The sequence below is a fragment of the Myxocyprinus asiaticus genome, chromosome 1 (genome assembly GCF_019703515.2).
Source record: "Myxocyprinus asiaticus isolate MX2 ecotype Aquarium Trade chromosome 1, UBuf_Myxa_2, whole genome shotgun sequence".
Taxonomy (NCBI): domain Eukaryota; kingdom Metazoa; phylum Chordata; class Actinopteri; order Cypriniformes; family Catostomidae; genus Myxocyprinus; species Myxocyprinus asiaticus.
In genome coordinates, this window is record NC_059344.1 from 25,129,290 (window position 1) to 25,142,964 (window position 13,675).

The 13,675-nt window shown below is 37.5% G+C and overlaps 1 protein-coding gene across 14 annotated transcripts in view; it reads left to right on the forward strand.

Annotated features, from left to right (window-relative positions):
- Nucleotides 1-13,675, forward strand: part of LOC127409766 (pleckstrin homology domain-containing family A member 7-like) — a 173,200-nt gene that overhangs the window by 123,892 nt on the left and 35,633 nt on the right. For 4 of the 14 annotated variants that reach the window (XM_051644855.1, XM_051644593.1, XM_051644675.1 and 1 more), the window contains 6 exons: nucleotides 2,519-2,694; nucleotides 7,338-7,775; nucleotides 8,634-9,168; nucleotides 11,234-11,317; nucleotides 11,578-11,703; nucleotides 13,448-13,567. In XM_051644855.1, the coding sequence (XP_051500815.1) occupies nucleotides 2,519-2,694; nucleotides 7,338-7,775; nucleotides 8,634-9,168; nucleotides 11,234-11,317; nucleotides 11,578-11,703; nucleotides 13,448-13,567 (1,479 nt within the window). The remainder of the gene's footprint in view (nucleotides 1-2,518; nucleotides 2,695-7,337; nucleotides 7,776-8,633; nucleotides 9,169-11,233; nucleotides 11,318-11,577; nucleotides 11,704-13,447; nucleotides 13,568-13,675) is intronic. The other 10 variants (XM_051645058.1, XM_051644768.1, XM_051644973.1 and 7 more) reach the window with 5 other exon arrangements.

Genomic DNA, 13,675 nt, shown 5'->3' on the forward strand with positions numbered 1-13,675 from the left:
TATCAGGAAAAAGAAGGAACACAATTACTGGATGAAACTTGATGTGATCCAGTGAACTGTAAAAACATTATGGTAATAACAACAATGTAATATAACTCCTACATTGCCATGCCAATGAGAACACGGTAGAGAAATATGAAGACTTCACAGGCAGATATCAGATATTTAGTGTGTGACAGTGGGATAATAGACTCCTGGAGAAGCTGAAGAGATGTGCCGTGAGCAGAGATGGAACTGTCCTATTGTGAATTAAGAGGCATCAGCTATGTAGCCAAGAGGCTGCTTCATTGACATTATACAGAAGCAGCCAGTGTTTCCAGGTGTAAGCTGTTAGTGTGAGAGTGTATGTTTGTAGTCTGACTTGTAGAGGTGGGCATGACGGTCTGCCGCCCATCTGAAAGGGTCTGGATGGGCCTGGCAAAAGCACTTGAGCTGGACTCTGTTTTGAAGCGTTACGATTTTTGAGTGGTGGTGGTGCCCCCTATTAAAGAGATTGGCCCAACAGTTGCATTTTGGTAGCAGCAGATTTACAGGAACAGAAGGTGCATGTAGCTTGTTTAGCTAGGGGGGCTGTTAACCCTGGCATTAAACAGACCACCAGAGCAAGGGGGTAAGAGGCTAATTAACATATATTTTTTTGGAGTATGCATGTATGTAGGCCTGTCGTGATTATTAAATAATCGTGTGATTGTGGTTGTTTGATCTAACCATGGTTATTTGAGACAGCTGCGATTATTGTGCACTTCAAATTCCAGTTACATTTTAATGCCCAAATAAAGGAATTTGAAGTGAATAATAAGGCTAAATGTCGTCAATGGCACGTTTGTGTGTCATTCAGTAGATCTCTGAGCATCACTGAGCTGCACTGCTGATGTCAACCAGCAGCTCCTGTCCAGAAGAGCACATGAACCGCTTCTCTCACAAAACTAAAGTTGACCAAAAAGAGAGACATATTTGAAGTATTTAGAAATATTTTGAAATTTAAACATTATTTTTCATGTCATTTATACGTTTTTAAAGCTTTAAAAGGAAATCGTATATCCCTATTTCATTATCTGATTTATATCTTTGAGGTTAAATATGAAATATGACAATTTATATGACAATTAATCGTGAAAGCCCTAAAACAGACAATTAATCTTCATAATTGCAATTATTTGTTTGACAATTAATTGTCAGCCAAATTTCATAATCGTGACAAGCCTACGTGTACGTGTGTATTTAATAATAGCTAGGTCTGCATCTCTGTGAGTGTGTTTTTGTGCATTTCTGTGGCATGTAAGGCACATATGCAGGGTACACAATTGACTTTTTGCCACACCTGCCAATGGCAAGTGAATAGGAAAAAAATACTGGCCATAAACATTTCTTACTGGCCATGAAATTCTATTTGTTTTTGTTTTTAATTGTATTGCAAATATTTATATATTTACCATGAAATTGTAATTCATATTTTTTTTATTAAAATTATATATTTTTTCCCTATGACTATTATTATATAGCATATTTTCCTTTCATATTTGTGACAAACAGCACAGCAGTATCAATATATTAACTTGTCTCCATATTTGAGTAAAACTCAAATCTGCCACAAAACGGAGGATTTTTCCTTCAATTTTTTATTTTTTTGTGTTATTTTTATTTTTTATTTTTGTTTTTTTGCTTTTTTTTTGCTTTTTTGCAAGAAATATTCCACAAATGTGTTGCCTAACTGAGTTCTAGAGGGGTAAAAAAAGAAGAAGAAAAAATTAGACATCCTAGATAACCTTTTGATGATAAATTGTCCACTCAGCAAAGAAATTTGTAAGATGCAAGTCGTAAAATGTTTTTAATGGTCAATTTTAATGTCTTTAATTAAATCGCCCAAGACAATTTTTACTTAAATTTGGTGTTTGGCAAGTGTGAATTTTTTATCCTGTGTGTATGTGTGTGCGCATTTGAGAGAGGGGGAGAGAAAAACGCACTGTGGTGTAAATACTGTGTTGATTATAATTTGATGTAATATACCAGTAATATGTTGAATAAGAAGATAATGGTGCCCTTCACCTTTTCCCCCTTCCTAGGATAGGCTTGCAAGATTATTTATTCATTTATCGTTTGTTTGCTGTGTACTGAGAGTCGGAGTTCAGATCCTCATTGCTGATTTTTCTGACGTTGATGCTCTTTATTCTGACAGCAGTACAACAAATAACTATCTTTGAGCCTCAAATGCTTGCACATAACCTGTTATACTAGTGCAGATCATTTGACAGAAGTGCATGGTAATTATTTGTAACAATGATAGTGAAGTTATCATTGGTTGTTAATCCTCTTATAGACCGTTTCCTCTGTGCTCTACTGTATAAACCACACTGTTCAGCATGACTCTTGAGTTTGCTACAAAGGCGGACATGCTGTCACAGCAATACTGGGGCCCTCTGATCAGGGGGCCTCATCTGCACGTGCAGCCTGGCCATGCACAAGTTTTCCGGTCACAGCTGATGATCCCCTCTGTCCTCTCTCTCTCTTTCTCTCTCAGGCATGCCACACGGGAATGCGCTCCTACATTTACAATAAGAATTCTCTGATTGGCTCGCAGGCCGAGCACTGTGGCATGAGGACCTACTTCTTCAGCGCTGACACCCAGGAGGACATGAATGGCTGGATCCGGGCCATGAACCAGGCTGCACTGATGCAGAACCTCGGCGTCAAGAGGTCAGTCACCTCTTCACACAGTCCTCCTTCACCTCTGTTTCTTTGAGGGCTGACTACACACAGGAGTAAAATCAGTACCTGCATATTCATTTAAAGACAAAATGAAGTCAAAGTTGACCCTGTTTAATTTACTTTCTTATTAAATGTTTCTGGTGTCATTGTGCATGATTCATCAGTGCATGCTGAAAACCCACATCTTTCATCAAAATGTAAAATCTTTTTCCGTCTCTGAAATTTTTTTTTTTTACGTTGACTTAATGAAGGCCGCATGGGTGGGGAATAATAATAATGACCAAAATGGATGGGCACAAGTTTCCAGAAATGACAGCAATGATCAATCATGAAAACATTAATTGCATGACTTTTTCACTCTGATAAAAACTGTACCCATCCTCGAGTGCTTGGTTGATTTATAACATCTAAATCAATAATATAGCCTAATATGTTTCACACCCTTGTGATTGAATCAAATGCTGATGGATAAAATAAGTCAAGCCCAATATTATGTGCTGTATCACTAGACAATGCATAATAAATGAGTGTGATCATTTTTATTACTATTAAAAATATATTTATATATATATAAAAAAAAGTCTTGAGTTTGAAACCATTGGGCTATTCTCCGTTTTGATGTCAAAACATAATCTGGCTTGTGTACAACACATACACATGGGATAAGCTAACAGAACGCTGGTAAAGGTGTTTACATGCAGCACAAAATTGGGGTGATGGTCAAAAATCTTGTGCCAATAATGTTTTGCCTAAACTATTTATTACTTTTCCCAGATTAAAGAAATTTTTTTAAAGGAATATTCCGGGTTCAATACAAGTGAAACTCAACCTACTGCATTTGTGGCATTATGTTGATGACCACAAACATTTGTTTTGACTCGTCCCTCCTTTTCTTTTAAAAAAGCAAAAATCAGTGTTCTAGTGAGGCACTTACAATGGAAGTGAATGGGGGCCAATTTTTGAAGGGTTAAAGGCAGAAATGTGAAGCTTATAATTTTCTAATAGCACTTGCATTAATTTTTCTGTTAAAACTCATGTATTATTTGAGCTGTAAATTTGCTTAAATCTTTTTTAACAGTAATTTTAGGGTTTGTTGACATTACATCGTCAATGGCGACAAAGTTGTACAATTATTATAACTTTACACGAAAAAGGTAAGTAAGTGATTTAATCACACTAAAACCATGTTAAAACACATATTGCTTATGTCTTGTGGCTTTACTTTTGAAACAGTGACTAGTTTAACGTTCAAAAATTGGCCCCCATTTACTTCCATTATAAGTGGGCTCATAAGTATAATCAGTATAAGAATGTGCATGTAAATGCACTCTTATTGAATGTGTTGCGAATGAAGTTCTTTACGAAGTGAAAAAATGGATTGGTATTTTTCTCTCCATTTCTTTCCTCTCCTCTTTTGTACTTCTTCCATATAACACATATTACTGTCACTTAAACTTCCACTCTTAATTCTCTGATACTACACGTTCCTTCGCCTGAGCTTTTGTGTAATAATGTAATGATTGATATTTCCTGGATGAGAATTTCATGCACAACAGAACTGAAGCGCTCTTTATGGTTTCTGCACTACTATTATGTTTAATTGATCTCAGTGAGTCTATCAGATGGCGTCATTAGAACAGCTGTCCTAATGTACAGTAGGTGTGTGTGTGTTTGTGTGTGTGTGTGTTTATGTGTGTGGGCAGGTTTAGGTTACAAACTGGTAATTACAAGGGTATTATGCTATAAATGTGGTTTATGAGGACATTTCTAGTGTCCCCATAATTCAAATCACTTAAAAAACATACTAAACGATGTTTTATTGAAAATGTAAAAATGCAGAAAGTTTTTTGTGAGGGTTAGGTTTAGGGTTAGGAGATAGAATCTATAGTTCATACAGTATAAAAATCATTATGTCTATGGAGAGTCCTCATAATGATAACTGCACCAACATGTGTGTGTGTGTGTGTGTGTGTGTGTGTCTGTCAGAAATTGTACTTTTAAGTCTGAATCACTAACAGTGCCCATGTTATTGATAAACTGTATATGACATATACAGATTTATTGATTATGAAGTGAGCCCATGTCTGATCCACAGATCAGAAGTAAGAGAGCAGATCAGTGTGGTATAGTCACTCATTTGCTGCTGTTGCAGAGGCACAGTGCCATGGCTGTGAGTATAGTTTGACAATGCAGCTCTGGGAGGAGGATCACTGCGGCATGCTGCAGCCAGCTGACTGTGGGCCACCAGCCAAGAACAGAGCACTCAGCCTGGGGTGTGATATCAGTGTACTGCCCCCCTGCTCATCACTTAGGGCTTTCATTATAGCTGGGCTTTTACAGTACACATAGAAATGAGAGAATGTGTTTTATAACTATGAAGGTGATGGTTTACAGTGCTGTTTATGGTTGGTTGGACTATTTTAGTGTTGCCTTTGGGGTTTTGTATTTGTTGGACTTGCTAATGCTTTTACACTAGCATGTGGGTTTTTGGCATGCTGCTTAACCATCTGATGCCAGGCAACCTGTCTGACCATGCTGAGGGTTAAAATTCACTGTTAGTGCTGTGTTACTGTATTGACCTTCTGCCAGGGGTCTTGTCTTGGTTTTAGTGGAGTCCTGGACCTAATACAACAGCACCATCGAGTGGTCAGTCCATTGCATTACATGGCAAGATATTGTAATTTGTAACTCTAGCAGCTTAATGAATTTGATTTGCATTGTTGTGGTCAAGTGTTCTGATGCATTTTAAACCCCCTTTGTTTGTCATCTCAGTTTCATCTGTAGATGTTTCCTGAATTATGCTTTGAATTTTTACTCTTTAAACCAACATAAAGTCTATATACAGCAGTCATCTTTGTCAGTCACAGTCTTTGTCGTATTATTTTTAAGATTTATGCAGGTAACCATTGCACTGAAAATATAATATTAGAACAAATTACTGAAATAAATTATATACTAATATATATACTGGTCTTAATTTTATAAAAAAAATGTCATCCCCGAGTATTTATTTTGAACAAAAAACATCTGTCTGTAGGATGGAAATAGGTTTGTTTCACTAGACAGGTTAAAGGTGGACTATCCATACTCTGTGTTATGGACTTCTATTGTTGCCATTTCAGTATTCTGTTCTGTAGTACTATGGAAAAAATTGAAAAAAGTCCTGCACACTCATACAGTAAAACTGTACTTTAAATAAAGCTGGCAAAATCTTTATTTAAACAGTGTTTAAATGAATATTCCAGGATTAATACAAGTTAATCTGAAAAACAGCATTTTCAGCATAATGTTGATTACCACAAAAAAATAAAATATATATTTTTTTTTTTTTTAAAGCGAAAAATTGAGGTTACAGAAATACACTTGCAATGGAAGTGAATGGGCCAGTTCATAAACAGTAAAATATACACCGTTTCAAAACAATATGAGTGTTAACATAATTTTATTGTGATAAAATTGCTGACACTTTATCTGTGGTTAGTTCTATTAAATATTACAACTTCGGTTATTAAGCATTTTCATCACACTCAAACCATGGTAACACGTATCATTTTTACATCTTGTGGCTATACAGTACTTTTTAAATGGTGTGGGTTTTTTTTAATTTATGGACTGGCACTATTCACTTTCTTTGTAAGTGCTCACTCTAACCGCTTTTTTTAATAGACGATGGCTGAGTCGAAATTTATTTTTGTGATAATCAACATAATTCCACAAATGCTGTCGACTGAGCTTAAAGGGATAGTTCACCCAAAAATGAAAATTCTCTCATCATTTACTCACCCTTATGCCATCCCAGATGTGTATGACTTACTTTCTTCTGTAGAACACAAACAAAGATTTTTTGAAAAATATCTCAGCTCTGGAGGTCCATACAATGCAAGTGAATCATGACCAGAGCTCTGAAGCTCCAAAAAACCCATAAATGCAGCATAAATCCATCCATATTTAATCCATAAGACTCCAGTGGTTAAATCAATGTCTTCTGAAGCGATATGATAGGTGTGGGTGAGAAACAGATCAATATTCAAGTCCTTTTTTACTATAATCTCTACTTTCACTTTCAAAATGTTAAAGAATGTGAAAGTTAAAGTGGAGTTTTATTGTAAAAAAAAAAAACAAAAACAAAAAAAACTTAGATATTGATCTGTTTCTCACACACACCTGTCATATCACTTCTGACGACATGGATTTAACCACTGGAGTCGTATGGATTACTTCTATGCTGACTTTATGTGCTTTTTGGAGCTTCAAAGTTTTGGACCCTGTTGAGATATTCTTCTAAAAATGGTAATTGTGTCCTGCAGAAGAAAGTAAGTCATACACATCTGGGATGGCATGAGGGTGAGTAAATGATGAGAGAATTTTCTTTTTTGGGTGATGTATCCCTTTAACTTGTATTGAACCTGGACTACTGCTTTAAGTCAGGTTATCTGTAATTTTAACCGGCATATTTAAAATATAGACTAGCCAATCAAATCCTTGGGGTGTTTATTTATTTGTTTACTAGTACAAAAATCTCAAAATTTAGTCATTGAAATGTTGCTAATTTTAAAAATCTTTGGTTGTCACAGTTTTCAATGTTGCTATTCTTTCTACTAATAAGTAACTCTCCTTCCTTCTTCCCACAGAGAGGCAGAAAGAAGCTCCAAACCTGAGCAGCATACAGTTCTTCAGACCAACCACTTCAGCAGCAGCAGCATCAAAAGCTCCTCCCAGGCAGAGGGCCTCCAGCAGGCAGCACAAGGGGAGGTGGCAGAGTTGAGGCCGGAGCGAGACGGGGAGGAGTGCTGTGTTTACAGCAAGGAAGTCCTGGAGGATCCTGTCAAATGCGTTTCCCCTGGAGAGATGGAGTTGGAGGGGCTTTCCCATCCATCTCGCTCACCATCTACTGTGCCCGCACACAGGAATGGGCTGCCCTCCTCGGGCATGCCCCCTGATCAGAACGGGAACGTGGTGTATAAGAGGGGCCTCGTCCCCCGCATAGACACAGAAAAAAAGGTGCAGAGGAAAACAGCACTTGCTCAGGTGGAGCACTGGATGAAGGTACAGAAAGGAGAGCCCAAAAGGTCAGTTTTGTTATAGACATCGTCAAACACTAGGAAATAACACACAGTGTTAAATGCAGTATTGAAATGAAATGATGCAACTTTGAAAACTAGCATTGTTGTGTCATTGTGTAGGCTTCAATTTCACAACTTACTGTAATTTCCTTTAAGGAAGGAGCTCTCACTAGTGGCAGTGAGATGAATACAATAAATGTTAAAGGAATAGTTCAACCAAAAAATAAATAAATAAATAAATTCTGTCATCATTTACACACCCTCATATCGGTCCAAACCTGTATGACTTCCTTCCGTGGGATACAAAAGGAGATGTTTTGTGTAAAGTTTGTGCTGTACATTTCCATACAAATAAAGCATATTGTGACCAGAGGCTTTCAAGTTCTAAAAAGGACAAAAAAGTATCCTAAAATTACTTTTCAACTTGTGCACTATAATCCAAGTCTTCTGAAGCCACATGATAGATTTAAATAGATTTGTCAAGTTGTTATTTGGTGAAAATTGTTTAGTCTGCCCAAAATTTTGAGTTTTGAATGCCCATTTTCAACTAGCTGTGTCAAGACACTTTGCACCAGGTTTTACATCAGTGTCATTAAGGATACTGAATACTGAATCAAGACACAGCAAGTTTGAATATGCAGAAGTGTGATCGAGATAAGAGAGCTAAGGTGATCAAATTGTTGTTGTTTTTTTGGTTTTTTGGATGAACTATTCCTTTAAGATTTTTAAAGGCATTTATTGTTTTGTTACAGTAGAATTTTATGAGCAGCCCTATTAATGCATGTCATTTTTGTGCATGTATAGAACCAAATTGAAAATAAACAGTAAGAAACATTAAATTAACAGTAAACAACCAATTTACAGCCATCCCACAACTGAGCACACCCTCCCTAGACGGACCCCTCCTCTCCAGCCTAAGGCAGCCATGATGGATGCGTACCAGTCGTTGCCAAAGACCACTCGCCACCACTCTGGAGGCGGTTCCCCCCCAGTTCCCCGCAACCTGCCCAGTGATTACAAGTACGCCCATGACCGTCTCAGTCACTTTCGTATGTCCACTGACGAACGGTTGGCCACTAAAGAAGGGATGGTTTGGCAGCTGTACGAGTGGCAGCAGCGGCAACAGTTCCGCCATGGCAGCCCCACAGCACCCATCTACTCCGGGCCTGACTTCATGGACACGGCAGCCGTTAGGGTCACTCTGGAGATGCCCCGGTCCATATCTGTGCCCCCATCACCATGTGACATACCCCCACCCAGACACCCCTCCAAATCCCTGTCCCTTCGCAGGCCCCACACTCCCTCTGACAGGGTGACGGTGCGCCCCCTGGATGAGTTTGCCACCATGGACACACCTAGCTTGGGTTCTCCCAGAGGAGTGTGTTCCCAGATCTCAAAGGTAGGGAACGTGGAAAAGTTCACATAATCTCACAATTCTAAATTACTTGTGGGAGTTCTTCTCTTTATTCAGACCACAGGAGCGTTAACCACCCAAGGCAAGAAGGGTTATGGGAAAAAGAGTGTGTGAAATAGCCCTCTTGTAATTTCCTTCTACTCAAGCTTTGATTTGGACTTTGTGATAGAATTCACACAGTCTGACTCCCAGGTGCAGAAAGTGTGTTTCAACAGAGTGTTTTTGTGTTTATGTGTGTATAGCTATAGTTTCTCGTGTGGCAGTAATAGTAGCATCTGTTGGCTACACCCCCCACATGAGAACGCCCCTCCCAGCACCACAGTCACACGCAGCATCAGTCACAGAAGCCCCTGTGCGACTTACAAGTTAACATACTGTCACTATCATTGCTACTCTGCATACATCAGGACTCGTGTGAACTCACTAATTATGTGCTTGCAACAGAGAGATTCACAGAAGCTGTCAAAAGCCAGATAGGAAAAAAACATGACTTCAATCACAGAGAAGTTATTCAACAAAGAACAGCTCTAACCCTAAAGAGTGTTGAAGGTTTAAATAGATTAATTTTAGATGCACATGTACTCTGTGACTCATAGGCTGGAGAGCTGTTTTATAGACCTCCATGGAGGATCACTAGACTTTTTAGCTGATAAGATTAGCCAGAGGCTAATCAGAGCACCCAATAAACAGCCTCAGCAGTGTTTTTTTCTGATCTTGTATTTAAATAAAAAACCTATTATACAGCAAAAATGCGATGCCGTGGGATTAGCGTTGCAAACAGTGTGTACAGTACTACTCTGCTGGTAGCGAACAAATGTTGTTTTAAGAAAGCAGGTTGACGATAATTTATGTGTAGTTAATTAAATCTCTTGTTGTTTGTGTCCTTTTGAGGTGCCGTGATGGGCCTAGATGAAGAATTTTGTATGTTAAGCAAAACTGTCAAATCCTTGATGCCCCATGGCATTTGAAATGAAGCATACACACTTTCTTAGCTGAAATGAACAGATGAATGAGTAAAAATGTGCTCTGCTGAGCATTAGTTTTGTGTGCTAAACTTTGAAGCTGAATTTTACTTAAAAAAATGTGCAGCATATGTAAAATAAGAGTGAATTTTTGGACTGCTGTTTCTTCATTTAGAGTTCATTAGGGCTGGGTGATAGACGATCGGATATCAATGATGACTGACAAGTGCCCTGATGCCGATTGCAACAGTCATTGTCAGACGATGACCGGCAATGTCGGGAAATGACAAACCATGAAGCTGGGAAATTGCCAAATATATGAAATAATAGCCTAATAGTCACCACAGTTACCACAACCTTTTTTCAGCATTTTAGAAACTAATCCAGATATTAAATAGTTAAAAGCATAATGGATTTAAGAGGCTGGTTGGGTCTATTTTCACTGCCTACATTCTCTAAATTAGCATGAACCCTGATAGCACACAAACATAGATGTCTATTTATTGTGTGTGTTTACATCTGGAAGACGGATTTTTTTTTACGTTGTTTGCTCATCTGCAATGTGTCTATAAAACTTATTCGTTCAACTCAGACATGAATTGTTACAAATATGCTATGGCTTCACCACTTGGTAAAAACAGCACATATATCAGCAATGTCATAATTAAGGAAATACAGCCTGTCGGGAAAAAAATCATTATGAAATGGCATACTAGCTAAACCTAATTATACTAATTTACAATAATAAAATTCTAAGAGTGACGAAACATTACAAATTGTTATCTTGTGACAGCTATAGTATATATCATTCACTCCATGAAAAAGTAATGCTTTTCCAATTTTTTTTTATTTGCTTAAGCTGAATATAGGCCATCAAAAAAAGTTGAACACATTTTTAAAAATAAAATTATGGCAAATAATGTTATCGGTGGTGGGGGCTGGGTGATGGGTGGATGAAGTAATCAGTTGTTGCGATGTTTTTAATGAAAATGTAAAAAAAAAAAAAATTTTATACATATCGCCCAGTCCTAGTGGTTATAATTGTTGACCTCACTGCAAACATTTAGTGTAGTTTTGTACCTTCACAGACTTCACAACTAGAGAGGAGATCCATGCCAACAATGGGCTACATCACACACACAGTCAGTGCACCGAGTCTGCATGAAAAAACGGTAAGACTTCAAAAGAGGCTAACAACTTTCAGAAGAAAGTTATTTTCAAACTATCATAGGCAAACATAGAAGATCTGCTTGGTAAATCACATTTCTGCCAAGAGGAGCTTTTTGCTTTATGCTTAGGAGATTTCATTAAAGCCTGGCAATTACAGTTTGCCTCAGTCCACTCTTATTGGACAAATTTCGCAACATCTTGGCGCCACCCTGGTGGTCACCTCTTGAAGTGCTTTCTCTCCCATCTCCCCGCTGTCCTGTAGCTGGAGGAGTTGACCCTGCTGCTCATCCAGCTCAGGAGACACCGGGCCAAGATGGCCAGCGTGCACAGCAAAACATTCACACACCTGCAGAACCAGTACAACGGCCTCTCAGGCCCCAGTTTGCAGGTCAGAGGGTCACATTCTCCCCTCAGCCCCCCATCTGAGCATTTCATGCCACTCTTTCCCTAACCCTCATACTGTGCTCATCTGTAAAGTCATGCACTGGTGGTTCTAGTTGTGATTGCATTGGTTTGGTCTTAGTTCTCCATTGGCATGTAGTCTTCAGTAAAACACATTATATCTTGGGCTGCAGAATCTAAAAAAAAAAAAAACCTGTTTTGTGTTTTTGAAGATCTTCTCTACATTTTGCATTTCTTTTAAATTTTCTTGTATTTTGAAACTTCTGTTTTTCCCCTCAGATTGTTAGTAGCATGTTGCTTGTTGACTTGCCTGCATTCACATGATTGAATGTTTCCATGAAAAGCAAACATATTGAAAACATCACTAATTTACTTGCAGTTTGTGTACTTCTAAATACATGTGAAGTGTGTCAAAGAATAGTACCCATGAAAAGAATAAAAAATGTATTAAAGATATTACTTAAGGCCTATTTACACCAAAAGGGTTGTGATGAAGAAGCAACATACAACTCTCTACTGAAATGCAGCAGATATGATCCAGATTTATGAACATTGTACACTGAGACCAACTATAAAAATAGCTCAGTGTTTATATACTCAGGCTCAACTGGAAACAATTGGCAAAATTTGGTGTTTTTTTCTGCAAAAAACAAAACAACAACAACAAAAAGCTTTATCACAATGAAAGCAAAAATAAGCAAATATTTATGCTTGATGTGAATAGGCCTTTAGAATCAAGAAGCAAACCACTATTTTGTTTAGGTTTACTGTGTCACATATACTGCTGTGCATCAGGCTTCAAGGGGTCATATCATGAGGAATCAAATATTAGAACTAAGTTGCAAAAATGTCAAATTTTTCAATGCATCAACACATGATCTTCTATGTTTACACATCAGTGACACTTATTTGGTGTTCAGAAACTTGGACCACCCTGTCAAGATGAACTAATAAGGAGGAAGCAGCACATATGGTATTATTCCTAAACACCAGAAGAACTAATGATGAGAGTAAAATAAGGAAAAGCTTGTCAAATCGTGTGTGTGGAGCTTGTCGCTCTGCAGATGCTTTTGAAGCATCCCAATGTTAGGAAAGAGTGTATGAAGTTTATTTTTAACAAAGTCCCTGATCATTTCAGTCTGATATTAACAGTTTGTGCTGAGAGTGGCTCTAACTTTTTAAGTGGATGGGAAAAAATTAAATAATAATAAAAAAATATGATATGACCCTTTTAAATAGCAAGATTGCAGATTGAAGTTGTCAGGGCATTCAATTACATTATTTTCTCAACAACATTTAATTGTCAGTCTAAAAGTCTTTTTTATTTCTTCTTCTTCTTGCCAATAGGAACTATATGTATTTAAAAAAAAAAAAAAACAAAAAAAAAAAAACAAAAAAAAATATATATATATATATATATATATATATATATATATATATATATATATATATATATATATATATATATATATATATATATATATGTCCAGTCTGATAAAAAAAAAAGTACCTTGGTATTAATTTTATAATTGCCTGTACCGAATTTATCGTACTGCAGTAATGCCCAGGAGGCTACCAATACATCTGACATACTGTAATATTGATTCACTGATGCACTTTGATGTATCAGCATTTTGATTTACAGTTAAACTGGTATGAGAAATCACTGTCAGTCTCACATGCTCTAAACCTTTTGTCATGTGACCACCTCCTACATTTCCCTCTTAAAGGCAGATGACACTTACATGCAGCTGAAGAAGGACCTGGAGTATCTTGACCTGAAGGTGGGCTCTAGTGGATCTGACTTCACCTTCCTCCTCCTCTCGCATCCTCCCTCCCTCTCTCTCAAGGCATAAACTCTTATTCAATTTTCTTTTCCTCTCGCTTACTCTCTGTAATAGCTGCTCTGCTCTCTAACCCTGAAGAACGTGTCGAAGGATTTTAGATACCGATGATGA